Source organism: Nannobrachium achirus (genome assembly GCF_963921795.1).
Source record: "Nannobrachium achirus genome assembly, chromosome: 2".
Lineage (NCBI taxonomy): Eukaryota > Metazoa > Chordata > Actinopteri > Myctophiformes > Myctophidae > Nannobrachium > Nannobrachium achirus.
Genome location: NC_137811.1, coordinates 62,921,694 through 62,936,097, shown reverse-complemented (window position 1 = coordinate 62,936,097; position 14,404 = coordinate 62,921,694). Strand labels below are relative to the sequence as shown.

At 46.0% G+C, this 14,404-nt stretch overlaps 1 protein-coding gene across 1 annotated transcript in view; it reads right to left on the bottom strand.

The window, feature by feature from the left end:
* The window catches only part of fam131bb (family with sequence similarity 131 member Bb), a gene marked incomplete at both ends in the record, with an annotated part of 59,686 nt that overhangs the window by 15,458 nt on the left and 29,824 nt on the right, over positions 1 to 14,404 (bottom strand). Inside the window, 3 exons of the mRNA XM_080743356.1 lie at positions 4,820 to 4,925; positions 5,728 to 5,763; positions 11,081 to 11,118. Coding sequence (XP_080599482.1) covers positions 4,820 to 4,925; positions 5,728 to 5,763; positions 11,081 to 11,118 — 180 coding nt within the window. The remainder of the gene's footprint in view (positions 1 to 4,819; positions 4,926 to 5,727; positions 5,764 to 11,080; positions 11,119 to 14,404) is intronic.

The following is a 14,404-nucleotide window of genomic DNA, read 5'->3' as shown; positions in this document are numbered from 1 at the left end:
GAAATATCGAAAATAGCAGACCTCCAAGCTCACAACGCGTCGCAACGCTTAGAGGTCGGCTATTTTCGGTGCGTGATAGCACACTGAACTATAAGCATAATCAACAGAGAGGACAATTCTTTCAACATAAGAGACGCTGCATTCGAGTTCAGGAGAGTTTGGACAAGGCAATTCTCTTGAATGCTGCCTTCAGGTATGGCATGGCAAGAGGGCATTTGCATTTCTTTCACCATTGTAAAAACTGCATTTATAGTCTGGAGAGGGCACTTTTTACAGACAGATAAAAGGGCAGGGGCTCAAGCCCCCTTTATGTCTATGTGTGCACATGCCTGCTGCTTCCCATGGCAGAGACCAGGGAGCTATGAAGGCCTAGTGTACACTGGGAGGTGGGAGGGTTCTAGAAGACTTTGTGCTAAATGTGAATCACGACGAACATGGCACCCAGCAGGGGGCTAAATGACAAGGGTTGTTGAGTGAGGAGGTTAAGGAGACTGAGAGGGCTGTTGCATACAAGCAACAGGGGAGGGAGGGGGGAGGATAGTCTAGTCTGGGAGAGGTGCATTATGGGACGGAGGAGGTTAATTGGGGTGAGGCGGCCGTGTGGCGTGAGTAATGAGAGGCTGGCTCGTCGACATGCTAGCTTTCGCACCTTTGCTATGCTTGTGCTGCTGCGCTAAGCAGAAAACGCTTCCCCTTTCTCCTCGCTGTCTCCCGGTCAACTTGGCGGAATCAGATAACGCATACATACATATTTCTGTGCGTTATTATCCAAAGGGAGTAAAGAAATATATTCAAACCGTGCCATGGGGCTGATACTGGCTGATGTTTGCATAATGGCTTTGTTCCGTTCATGTGACCGACATACAATGGCGCTGACGCCGTACGTAAATCCCTTGATATTTTATTCTATGTAAGTGCCTATTTTACCTGCATTGGAGTGCCTATGAATATGAATAAATTATTGGAATAATTTATAGCAGCACATCAGTGCCATGCACGCTGTGCACACTGCGACAGCATGGGCTCCACGCTGCCATACATTCCACTGCATTCTCACAACAACTGCACCTTACAAAGCGAACGCGACCCAAATGATCACACTGACTGACAGCACACTTCAGTGGCACTGCACCGTGGTTTGCTTAAAGCAGCATGTCGCCCACTTTATCACATTCATATCAATACTACGGTTATAAGAAAACACAACACCGACAGTCACACCAATTTATCATCACATCACAACCAGTTAAATGATCATCAATAATGACACCCAATAATTTAGTATATGGAACCTGTGATATTGATTACAATTCTAGCTTTTTCTTTTGGGAATATTAAAAATCATGAAGTTGCACTTTTTGTATATTGTGTCTGCAAGGTGCCAGAGGGGTTGTTTGTTGTTACTAGGTAAGATTGGCCAACCCGACCCATCGGCTTTGTGGATTGGTCAAGCTTTGTGTACCGTTTGTGCCGTTTCATACAAGTTGTAGAAAGTGCACTAGGACTCAATGTCTTACACAACAAGAATTCTGGAGTGTAAAATGTTGAGCGTCACAGCCCATATAAGGGGACCATTAAGAAACTGTGATGCTGCTATCGCAGTGGGGCACAGGTTGTACTCCTTTGGTTACCTCAGTTTCGAGGAGAAGTTCACTCGATGGGATCGGATATTTGATGTCTGTGTCTTTAACACAGTGTCTTTGCGCTGGGTGAAGTTGTCCCCGTTGACATGTGAACAAGGAGAGTGCATCCTAGAGGTTCCTTCCCAATGTGCCGGTCACACAGCTGTGCTAATTGAAGATGTCGCCTACATCTGGGGGGGAACTAATGACAGTTTAACGGAGTACTGCAACGGTCTTTATGCTTTTGATGTGGACGCACACAGATGGTTCAGGCCCAAGGTGTCAGGGACTGTTCCAGAGGGGAGGACGTTTCACTCTGCTTGTGCCTTGGGGAAGGTCATGTTTGTCTGCGGAGGAAATAAGTTGGTGAACGGCCGATCCCCGACACATTGTAGAGAAACCAATGACTTATTCAAGTTGGACACCACCTCAATGGTCTGGTCTTCAATTAACATCAGAGGAACTCCACCGCCCATGTCAGTGCATCACTCTGCCACCATCATCGGAACAAAGATGTTTGTATTTGGGGGTCAAGGATACCATAAGGACCCGGAACGGGGGGCCGTCGTCCACAACAACCTCAGAGTGTTTGACACAGAGACCAACTGCTGGCTGAGGACGCCTTCTGCACATATTCTTCCATTAGATATGTTTTTACATTCAGCCTTAGCCTACAATGGAGAACTGTACATAATTAAATCATACACAGATGTGTGGAAACTCAACCCCGAGACCTCCTGGAGGAAGCTGGAGCCCAAGGGGAAACGTCTGCATCCCATAACTGGGAGTCTGTGTTGCATTGTGGGAGATCGTATCATCATCTATGGAGGACGTAACCGCGACCTTTACGTTCTAGACTTGAGTCCTAGTCTGAAGACGTTATGTAAGGCGTGGGAATTGGCAGCCATGACTACCAACAGCAATTGAAAAGAAAAAAAATTAAGTGAGCGGTGCCTTTTATGAGTTAATTTATTTTATGAGTTAATAAAAAATGAAAAATGAAGTGAGCGGTGCCTTTTATGAGTTAATTTCATTAACAGATGGACGGACATACACACAAAGCCAGATGTGGGAGTGGTTAGCATCGCTCAAAAATAACATGAATGTTCTCAGCAGCGGCACAGAACAAGTTCCAGGAAATAGAACAGAAGGCATCACATATTGCAAGATATTTCACGGTGCTTGTAGCTGAGTTGTAGCCTAGCTTCTGGCCAAAGAGAGGGAGTGTTGTTGGGAATCAACTATAATAGCATGAACCTCAGGTATTGGTTGAGAGGGATGTTTGTGTGAAACTCAGTTTAAACCATAGAATAAAGTTGGAACGATAAACTGAGGATTATGTCTCTGCCAGATGTCAAATCCTGGTTCACCTCAAACTTTCTCAAACTAAACAGTGATAAAACCGAGGTAGTCCTCATTGGTTCCAAGTTCACACTCACCAAGCAGCCCAGTTTCTCCCTCCCTCCTCGGTTTCCGCCTCACCTTAGGTTAAGAGTCTGCATGGGTGTCGTCCTCGACAGTACCTTATCATTCCATACCCATATCAATAACACCCTTCCCTCTGCCTACTTCCACCTCTGAAATATCAACCGCCTCCGCCCATCACTCACCCCCAACAGCGATACAATTTTGGTCCACTTCCCACCTGGACTATTGTAATTCCCTCTTATTCGGTCTCTCACAAAAAATCCTCCGTAAACTCCAACTGGTCCAGAATGCTGCTGCCCGTATCATTACCAGAACCCCATGTCATCAATCACATCAAACAACGCCTTGACTATAAATCCTCCTCCTTCAAGGCCATCCTTACCCTCTGCCCTACCTGTCTGACCTTCTGGACATCCACATTCCCCCCCGGTCTCTCAGGCCTGAGAAACACATGTTTGAAACACGCTTGAAACACGTTTCACCTTTTACCCATAACGGTATATGGAAGTCCTCAAGCTCTATGCAATCATCAGCAAGCCCAAATACGGATATTTATTTGTGATGTCACAAGTACCGCATTATACATTATAATGTGCTGTACAATTAAACAGCTTGTGAGCCTTCAGACGACCTTGCCTTGGTGAAAGATGGATCTCAAATTAGCTGCAGATGTTATGGCAGGAGTTTGCAACCGCATGAAAGCTCCCGTCATAAAGTTTATGGTACACCATTTCCACGAAGACACTGGTACATTTATTGCCGGCGAAGAGTGCATGGTTCATCGCAATCAGGAGACTTGCAAGGATCCTAAATATTTCCAGATGTTTTTAAACAGCTTGAAAAATGACACCTGCTCTATTGCTATGTATGACTTTGCGTTTGGCAGATCTGAGCCAGGCCAAAATATTGTTGGAAGAAAGTTGGCCATCATTGCCTGGACCCCAACGATTGCATCCCAGAACATAAAGGCAACTATCGCTGCCTGCAAGGGACTAATTGAAGGTCAGACAGGGACCGAAGATCCTATTTTCTTCGAAGTCGAGACCAAGGATGAACTGAAAAACCTACCCGCATTACTGCGGATGCCGAGCCCACCAGACATCCTGGAGGGAATGAAAATTTTCCGATGAGCGATAAGCATCTGTCCAACAGCATCGCCTCCACAAAGAAATGGAAGACCTTGTGTTAGCAGATCCGTTGCAGAGCACGGACATAGCCAGGTCAATATCATTCAATGCTGTTGTTTTCTGTTTTCTTTTTGAAGGAGGCAATTCTTAAAGGCCACAGAGGAGAGGAGAGGGAGAAGGCAAATAGATTAAAAAAAAAGGAAATATACAAAATAACCAAATGGACCCTTTAACATCTCAACACTACCTCCCACTCCCCACTCGCCCCTTCTACTAAGCAACAGCAGCTGTATGCATATGAATGATGTGATGGTGAATTATTGGTAAGCATGTATTTCCAGGACCGTGATGTGAATTCAGTGCTGTTCCATCAATGGGCGACCATTCCCCATTGACGAGTGCTACTGTGACGAGAGCAGGAAGATAAAAAACAATTGCACACGTTTGGGTGCCATGTTGGCTCCAGTGCCCCGGCTGAGGCATGGAGCTAACATGGGGTCAGTTTCCCAGCTTTGACACACACACACACACACACACACACACACACACACACACACACACACACACACACACACACACACACACACACACACACACACACACACACACACCTGACACGCCAACAAAAAATGCGTCATTTACCATTTACACCCGTCAGTGAGGACTTAGCCAGAGCCCCGATTCCATAGGCGTTAGAAGAGTTCCTCTTCAGCCGGGGCAGGATGGACGTGGTGTCTTCCATCGACAGCTAGAGGGACAGACGACGAGACACAGAGAGAGAAAGAGGGGGGGGGGGGGGGGGGGAGAGAGAGAGAGAGAGAGAGAGGGGGAATGGACGAGGGGAAAGAGGGAGGAGAAGGTGGACAGTGATGGGAAGGTGTGCCAGAGCACACAGAGACATTGAAGCAAGAGTGTGAGTTTTGTGGAAAGAAAAGGTGATGATGTAGATGGGTGGATTAATAATACGTTGTTAAATAATGATAAGAGAAGCATTTGGACAGAGACTCCAAAAACCTACATTTCCCAAATTTGTACACTGTAAAAAAGAGATCGCACAGGTGCGAAGTGACTTTGCATGGTTATCAAACACGATACAAACGTGCAAAATGATGTCCTTGTATGGGCCGTTCTGTCTGTGACATCAGTTATCTCCATACATGGAGATCCGGGCTCATACTTAGTACATATATACACACAAAGCCAGACGTAGGAGCGGTTAGCACCACTCAAAAATTGCAATCAGGATTTTACAGTGAGCAAATTTCTTTGTTTCTTTTTTGGGGGTGGAGGGAAGTGTAGTTTTTGATCTGCAACAATAAGGACACATTAGGTGAGATTGTTCTGCCCACTACAGTGTTCACCACTACTGTAAACTGAAAGAGCTGCTAAGGGTTAAGAGGAGGGGAGAAGGGTGGGGCGTGAGGTATGAAAAGAAAAGAGTGCGTTTAAGTTGTAAAGAAGAAATAAAACCTAAAATAAACGATGACAGGAACAAAGTAACAAAAGCAAAAAGCATAGCAAAACGAAGGAATGATGTTCACAACACTTACATTGATTCCTTCCCATGAAAATTCTGAACGTCCATGCTAAACAGGAAGAAGAAAACGAAACAGAAGAAAGAGAAAGGGCAGATGGGGTGGGGGGAGCAGAGAGAGCGAGAAAGAGAGAGAGAAGGGTGGGGAAACGATTGGAATTTGACGTATGGGGGGGACAGGGAGGACAGAGAGAGATTGTGACAGAGGGGAGATAGCACAGCGAACATGCAGAACTAGCAGAAAATAACTATATAGAAGCAGCAGCAGGTATAAAGAGATATCCACCATATACATATAAAGTTCAAGTTTTGTGTCTGTGACGGGTGCATGGGCGGAATGTGCCCAAATATGGACAAGCCTGATGTCACAGCACTGGCATAGTATGCCCAAATAGGGACATGCCTGACATCACACAGCACTGACATTGCGCAAATCGGTATTGGTAGGCACCAGTTGGGGTCAGCGCAGAATTCTCGTTGTTAGGGAACGGTTTCTGTAGTGTGTGATGTCGAGAGAGAGAAGAGAGACAGAATCAGAGACAGGGGGAGAGGGAGACAGGGCACAGGGGAGGGAGAAGGAGAAATTGAAGAAGTGTTGTGTGTGACATCAGGCCAGAGCTCGGTCAGCAAGAGAAAGAAAGGAGAGAGAGAGAGATAGGGAGAGGGGGGAGAGAGCGAGAGTGAGAAAAGGGAAGGAGGGAGGGAGGGAGGGAGGAAGGGGGAGAGAGAGCCTATACTGTATCTCAACCATGCAATAACCCAGCCAAATAATAATGGGTAAGTAAGTTAGCCTGGTAATAAGTAAATAGGTCGGAGAGGCTTATTGTCGGTACCAGCCAGATTCATACTCTGTAAATGAACCTGAACACGCTGATCAACGCATCACAAAGCGGCGCATTGGTGATAACGTTAGCGCCACGTTTTCTTGCTTGTATAAACAGTAGCCTGCCCTACAGGATGCTTTCTTTTCCAGGGAGAGTGAAGAGAGGAGCCAAGAATCAGAGCAACAGCAAGTGCAAGAGCAGAAGGATCAGTGTATTGCTTAATTTATGCTTATAGCTGCTTAGTTCTGCTGTACCGTTGGTCTCTCTACCCCCCACATTCTAGTTGTAATCATTTTCTGCCAGGGATGCTGCAAGGTTGTGGAACATTGCTGTGTTTGAGTTTGTTTTGTTGTGTACAGAATGACTCTATCTGTGTGTGTGTGTGTGTGTGTGTGTGTGTGTGTGTGTGTGTGTGTGTGTGTGTGTGTGCGTGCGTGCGTGCGTGCGTGCGTGCGTGCGTGCGTGCGTGCGTGCGAGAGAGAGACGTCAGCAGGGAGGTGGATGTTTGTGACAACGGAGATAAGCAGCCTGTGTCACACAGTTCCTCTCTATCAGCTGAGTTGTCACTAGGTAGACCAGGGGCACACTGGTGGGTGACTGGCTTCTGTCATGCCCTCCCGTAGGGAGACAATCCCCCTCTCGTCCTCTTATATAGACATGGACAGGTGGGTCTGACCCTGAGTGGAACAACAGATAAATACTGTAGCTGCAGAAGTACGTATTCACACAGTGCACATCAACCCACCCCTGATAAGTTGCTAAGGATACGGTTATCAGCGCGGAATAGGCTCTGTGCATAACTGCAGGCCCAGGCTTTCAGAAGGAGGCATATCCGTTTCCTGTTCCACTTCATTTTCCCATAAGCACTATACGGCAGTGTAGTGCCAAGCATACTTGGCACTACACTTGGCACTCTACAGACATAGAAAGGTAGACCTCCTTCGGATCTGGGGCATATCCGAAAACCCTGATGTTAGACATCAGCTCCGCATACGGAGATTCCGAACCTTTCACGCTGGTTCCGGAAAACCGCGTATCGGGTCGGGTCGAGGCCTAGCTAAGAACGTAGGCAAAGATCTGAGCTATCTGCGTGCGAAAGGTGGAGTCTGTAGAACCAACCATGTGCTGTGAGGCCTCTTTCATGTGATTCGGGCGAATTCGGCCTCTGCTTCAAATAGTCAGGAAGGATTAAGGCTCTGTTACATATAGCAGAGAGGTTCTCAAACCTTTTTATTTCAAGGTAACCCCATCTCTCTATTTGTAGATTTTGTACACTCTTATACACACCCGTAAGGGGCCCTTTAGAACCACCTCTCAAAGGGGCCATGAGAGTACCAGAACCGGTTTCCAGTGAGCCAACATGTATAAAATCAGCACCCTGACTCTGTTTGACCGGAATGGAACAGAGCCTTAATCTTACTACTATAATCCCAGAGAGGTCCCCCAATGCGTTGTGCCGGGATGGCGAGCACAGGAACACTCAAAATCAACAGGGTTTTCGCCCACAATATTCTCCAGAGGCATGGCCAGGTTATAGGCTATCTTTCCAACCTGAATCACTGGAGCAGCGATCTGTAAATCTGTAGATGCAAAATTGTGAAGGAGTGTGGTTCCCTAGCATCCTTTAAAATCACCCTGAAAAACCACTTACAGGCGGCAGCCATTCGCAAATGGAAATAACACACTTTGTTACCTACTATGTATTTTTGCGCTGTTTATTTTATTTTTATTTTATTTTATTTTTTTATTTTATTTACTATATCTACTGCACAGTACTGTGTTCTATCCGTCTGTCATTCAATATTATATGAGATACTTCAATGGTTTCCTATGGAAATAAGCTTAGTCTTTTCTAGGATCTCCTTTTAGTTGACCTTGTACCGGTGTACCGTCATGAAACTGTACTTTTTAGTCTTCAATCAATCAAAAGGCTGTATGTCTAGTTAGTATAATTGGTAAGACCTGCGGAGGAAGAAGGACCAATGTCTTTCCCATATGGCTGATGTGCATAGAGCCAATCAGACTACTGATTACTTTGTCCACCTCTGATTGTACAGTATGTATGATGTGGTAACAGTAAAGTACAGGGTAAAATCGGTAAATTGTATGTTATGCCCTTCTTTGTCTTTTGTTCACGGTTGACTGCAGGTGCGGTGTCTCAAAAACATAAGGGAAAACTGGCAGAAAAAGACTAGCTATTAAGGAAGACTCCTTAGACAGAGACTAAGAAAACAGTAGGCCTATTTATTTTATTTTAACATGCTCTGTGCTTAAAATGAGGAGTGCAAAAAAGTTGCAAAGGTTTTGGTTCTAAAGGATCTAAGAAGTCTCCCTTTATAGTTTATGCATTGAGTCTTTTTCTGCCAGTTTTCCTTGATGTGGTTGCAGGCAATGAGATACAGTAAACTGGTAGCAATGCTAACCAAAGATGTGGTGTCTCACAAAGTACCCCAAAAATAGCCCATAAGTATCTCCCTCCTCTCTGCTCATATTGGTCCTCCTTCCTCCTGGCATAAAGATAACCTTTAGGTAAGATGCAGCAAGCGTCATAATACTGTACAGCGTGAATGAGTGCAATAATAGCAGTGTTGAAGGGGTTGGAGCCGTCATGGGCTTGAATTGCTTAACTGAACAAAACATCTGTATTGAGAGGTTGTCACTCGATAACCCTGATCAAATGTCTGTTCTCCAACCCCACCCTTTCCCTCGAAGATCAAAGTCAGGTGTCAGAACAACAGTACTGCATACTGCAAGCACTCTGCCCAGTAACACAACAATACTACACTCTACACTACACTACAATATCCTGTGCATTGGTAAATGCCTTCCTGATGTTTCTGTATAGAACACTGTCTAAACGTTTTCCCCTACACACACTCTCTATTAGCTTTTAATGCCATGGAGGGCCAGTTTGTAGATAGGTGTTTTAGTAATGCTTTTAAGTGCTGTCCTCTGGGATTTGACATCATGATCTTTTGTGCTTTAAATTCTTAATACAGTAAAAAAAATCAAACCAAATCAAATTCAGTTCTCCCTCCCTTAATATCTCCCCGTGTGTACGTGCGACCGTGCGTGCGTGCGTGCGTGCTTGCGTGCGTGCATGCATGCATGCGTGCGTGTGTGTGTGTGTGTGTGTGAATATGTGTGTGCATGACGTGTACGCGCCACTCTTCCTCCCTTCATCCCGCCATCCTGGGGGGCTTTAGGAGAAGATTTAACACACTAGAGCGACAAAGCGGGACTCAGGAGCCTTCTGAAAAGCAGCTTTTTGTCCACTTGTGCTAACATCAGCCATGTGTGTGTGTAGCCCGTTTCTCTCCCATGCTCCGCAAGGGCGTATCAGGGCACACGGTATAAATAAATTATGGGAGCTGCCTGCCTCCCCGGCAGCGCACTTTTGGTGCCAAGGAAGGAAAAATTACGAGTGCTCCACATTTACACCCAAAATCTCTCTTCCGCTCTCTCTCTCTCTCTCTCTTCTGCTCTCCCTCTCTCTCTCCTGTGTCCTGTCCGAGAAGGATCAGTTTAGAGTTTAGAGGATAGTAGCAGGAGAGGAGAGGAGAAGACAGGAGAGGGGGGGAGCCTGGGAGGGGAGGGGAGGGGAGGGGAGAGGAGAGGAGAGGAGAGGAGAGGAGAGGAGAGGAGAGGAGAGGAGAGGAGAGGAGAGGAGAGGGGATAGTATTGATAGAATTATGAGAGGGGGGTTGGGGGATGATGCCTCTACGGTTGCACTATACGAGGGGCTTGGGGGGGGGGGGTGATTCTGTCAGACAGACAAGTGGCACATTTCATGGCAACAGCAATGAGCCAGCCGGTAAATGATTGGTCACCTCTTCCAGCTAGACGCCCCCGCGCCATCTTGAGCGTAGTGGGATTCTTACGCCGGCTGACATTGGCGTGTTTTTGCGCTATAGTTGGCTAAAAGCTAGCATGAGCGCTGGCCATTTTCAGCTGCAGGAGGGTGGTTGGGTACATAATAAGCAGTGACATACTGCAGGCTTGTAAATATGATGACTCAACGCGGCCGTGTGCGTGTGCTAGGCTACCCAGTGAAACTGGTCTTACGACGGAAGCCATGTTGGATCCTCTGGTGGTGCAGTGGTTCTTGACCTTTTCAGGCCGCGACCCCCAAAATAATCATATTAAAACTGCCCCCCCCCCCCCCCTGACTAAGAGTTGACATTTTGGATAACACGGTTCTTTTGTGAAAATAACAGATCTTCACATTTTCTGACTCTAATATTTGACAATTTGACCAATGTTTCATTTGTCATTTTAGAGGTATTAAAAAGTCCTCGAATTGTCACTTTAGAAATGTGTACGTATATATCCTCTACACACTTAAACTTTATGTTGGTTTGTTTACTGTTGACTGAGAAAACAAAGTTGCACATTAAGTTAATCATCTGGTGACCCCCCTGGGTGTCCCGATCCACAGGTTGAGAACCACTGCTCTGGCGGAGTGCATCCGAATTGGGCGTTCCACCATAGGGGCCAAAAAGGGCAGTGTGCAGGGTGCATAAGAATGAGTGATGGCGGACTTACCCCCTCTCCATCCTTCTGAACTGGCACGCCATCTGCCGCTGTGGGGAAAAGAGAGAGAAAGAGAGAGAAATATTAAGTCATTTATTTCCATCTTAATGCAACAAGAGTGACCATCCCTTCACTGAAGAGACAACAAGCCATAGATTCCGTTCCCTCAGTAGCCATGTGTGTCCTATCAATGTGTCCCAGCAGAGCAATGAGCGAGACACAGAAACCCAGCCATTCATTTGAAGTTCTCTCTGGATAGCCGTGTCAGCTAAATAAAAGACAGACAAATCAAAGCTAAAAAAGAGCCCATCGGCTCATTAACCACAAAGAGAACAAGGACGACTATCAATTTATTTAAGTAAGACGTACAAGCACTTTGTAAAAAGAAAAAATCATAAAATGTGGGAGGCGACGGAGAAAGCCTTTGCACAGCACAGCACATCATGGCAGAGACGGGGACATGTGACGGAGGGCAGGTGAAGTGCACGCTTTTGTGCTGGATTAACGAATATTATCATCGCCGGCTCTTTCCATGGCTGTCCAAATCCTAATTAAAACATGGCTTTAATTAGGGTGACTGTGCTGCTAATGGAGTTTAAACACAGCAGCGGGTCTCTGGGCACACGGCTCTCCCTATCAGAGGGTCTGTCCTCTCAGTGTGTCACTCTCTGGGGGGGTTCCCTCCCATATCAGCACTGTGCGTGTGTGCGTGCACGCTCTCACATTAGGCTAATTAATGCTGTGTGTCTTTGCATCAACAAATGACGTGCGTGCGTGTGCATGAGGCTGTGTGTTGCTGAGTGGAACAGGTCTGGCCCACCATAGTGAGTGATTTCCTCTGAGCTGTGGAGGCTCACGGAGGGTTTGGAGGTCTACTGACAATCTGACACCTCTGACCCACTCACACTGATTCACAAAACATCAGCTCCGGTCTGTGTGTCCGTCTCCCCTCCCCATGTCCAGTCCTCTCATGTCACCACAAGCTCGTTCTGACATTGTTTCCTTGTTTTCTTCTTTTACAGGCCATATAGGCTTTTTTAGGTATGCTCTTATGCAGAGTCGTCGTTGTCGAGTGGAAACCTTGCATGTCCAAAATCGTTCCTTTTGTATTGTGAACTGAGCGGTGGTGTCCATTAATTTCAAGGCTGTGTGTGTGTGTGTGTGTGTGTGTGTGTGTGTGTGTGTGTGTGTGTGTGTGTGTGTGTGTGTGTGTGTGTGTGTGTGTGTGTGTGTGTGTGTGTGTGTGTGTGTGTGTGTGTGTGTGTGCATTTCAAGGCTGCTCAACAGCACCTCTCTGGTCACCCAGCGGTACTCAGGCTACATGACAGACACACACGCATACACGGACGGATACACTCATACACACACGGCCACACAATGGAGACGGTGTGAGAAAAGTGAAAATAGCTGATCTACAAGTACACAACACCTCGCATCGTAAGGCGTTGTGTGCTTGTAGATCTGCTATTTTCACTATTTTTGTGCGACAGTCTTGAATGATGAAGCAGGGCTTTACTTTACAAAAAAACATAAACATTTGAAACTTGAAGATACAAGGTTTAGGTTTCTGCCCAATAGTAAGATGCACAAAGGTTCATAGGCTCCATATGTAACGGTTAATTCAGCAGGGAATGGCGTTTGCCGGGTGTGCGTCCTCTTTCTCACCACTGGCTTGCAACATTCATACAGTTACAGTTACACACGTTCACAAACGGAGAACGGTTCGAGTACAGCCGCCGCTTTCTACTGTCAGGGCCACTGCGACGCTCCAGCGGAGCTACGAGATGAATGCTGGGGTAAAAAGAAAAACCGCGTTTGATGTTTCCACTGCTCCTCTCACAGAGACACAAGAATAAACAGAATATATCATGCATCAGTTATTCCATCTTTTGCCTTCATCCCAGTACAGTAGTTGGAATCAAACAGACTTGTTATCTCATAGGAAGACCTCCTAGCCCTACTTTAATAGTGTGTGGTATATCTAGCACTTAAAGGATGATAAGTGCTTCAACAGGGGGTCCGGGACCGCTAGGGGGCCCTCAGAGTTACTAAAGGGGGGCCACCAAATCTTTCTGCGATAGGAACTTTGTTTTTACATTAACCAATTGAACCCTAGCATCCCTTTTCTGAGGAGAACTTTAGCCAAAAGTAGCAGATCTACAAGCTCACAACGTTGTCAGTGAGCTTGTAGATTGTCTATTTTCGACAAAGAGGTTTGGTGTAGAGGGGGAAAAAAGAGCAGAGTGAAAGGTCAAGTTTACTAAGGGTGCGTTCGGAAATGCGCACCGGGTGTGTGCTCAGTGTAGTGAGTGCAGTGGGCGTGACGTTGTAGAGTGTGTTCAGTGTGGCTTATTTACGACCAGTTAAGAGGCAGCTGTGAGCTTTTTCACTCTGAAGGTAAACTTTCTGAAAAGCAGCAGTTGCTAACGTATCGTTGCTATTGAAAGGAGATGTAATTCATAACATTGGCATACCTGCTGTTAGTTTACACGTTGATGTGTGTGAAACTATCAAGCCCAAACGACCAATAAAGCTGTAAATGCTGCATTTTGCGGTCATTTCCTCCATTGTTCACACTCACAGCAGAGAAGCGCTCGAGACACGGCCATGAAAACCAGCCAATCAAAACACCGCACTGATGCACCACACCGTCAAACCCCATCTTCTGAGTAGGGTTGTTCAGTGCGTGCACTCAGCACACCGGTGCGCAGCGCACTGGATTTCCGAACGACAACGCACCAAATGCACCGAATAAACGAACGACAACATGGCACACCAGTGCGGATTTCCGAACGCACCCTAAGTATTGAGGGTTTAAGTGGGTTTAACTGAAAATACACACAAATCCAACCTACTCTGATGATAGTGTCATCCTATCTATGAAATCTATGAAAAGGTTTAATCTGCAACATAATGTTACACAGTATGTAGTGGGGGTCCCTGCTTCATCTCTGTCACAGCTAAGGGGTCCTTGACCTGAAAATGTTGAAGACCCCTGTGCTAGAGAGATGTACTATAACCCTAAGTTTCTTCCCCATCCGGACCATATAGACAAAATAACAAAATGTAATGGTCAAAGGTCAAGGACAAAAAAGGTCAATAATATGTATTAACACTGTCGTATATAAATTCCGTGCTATTTGCAGGAAACACAACAAATATTAAAGGACTATCTGGTGTGGCATGTTTTCGTCACTAGGACAAAGGTTATATATTATATATTCTTTGGGCTTTTCTGCCTTTATTGTGGGCTTGTCTGAAAGGCGAGACCACTAAACTTTATATAGGTCAAGTTTATTCTCCTCAAAAAAATTGGCCGACAGTACAAAAGCAGGG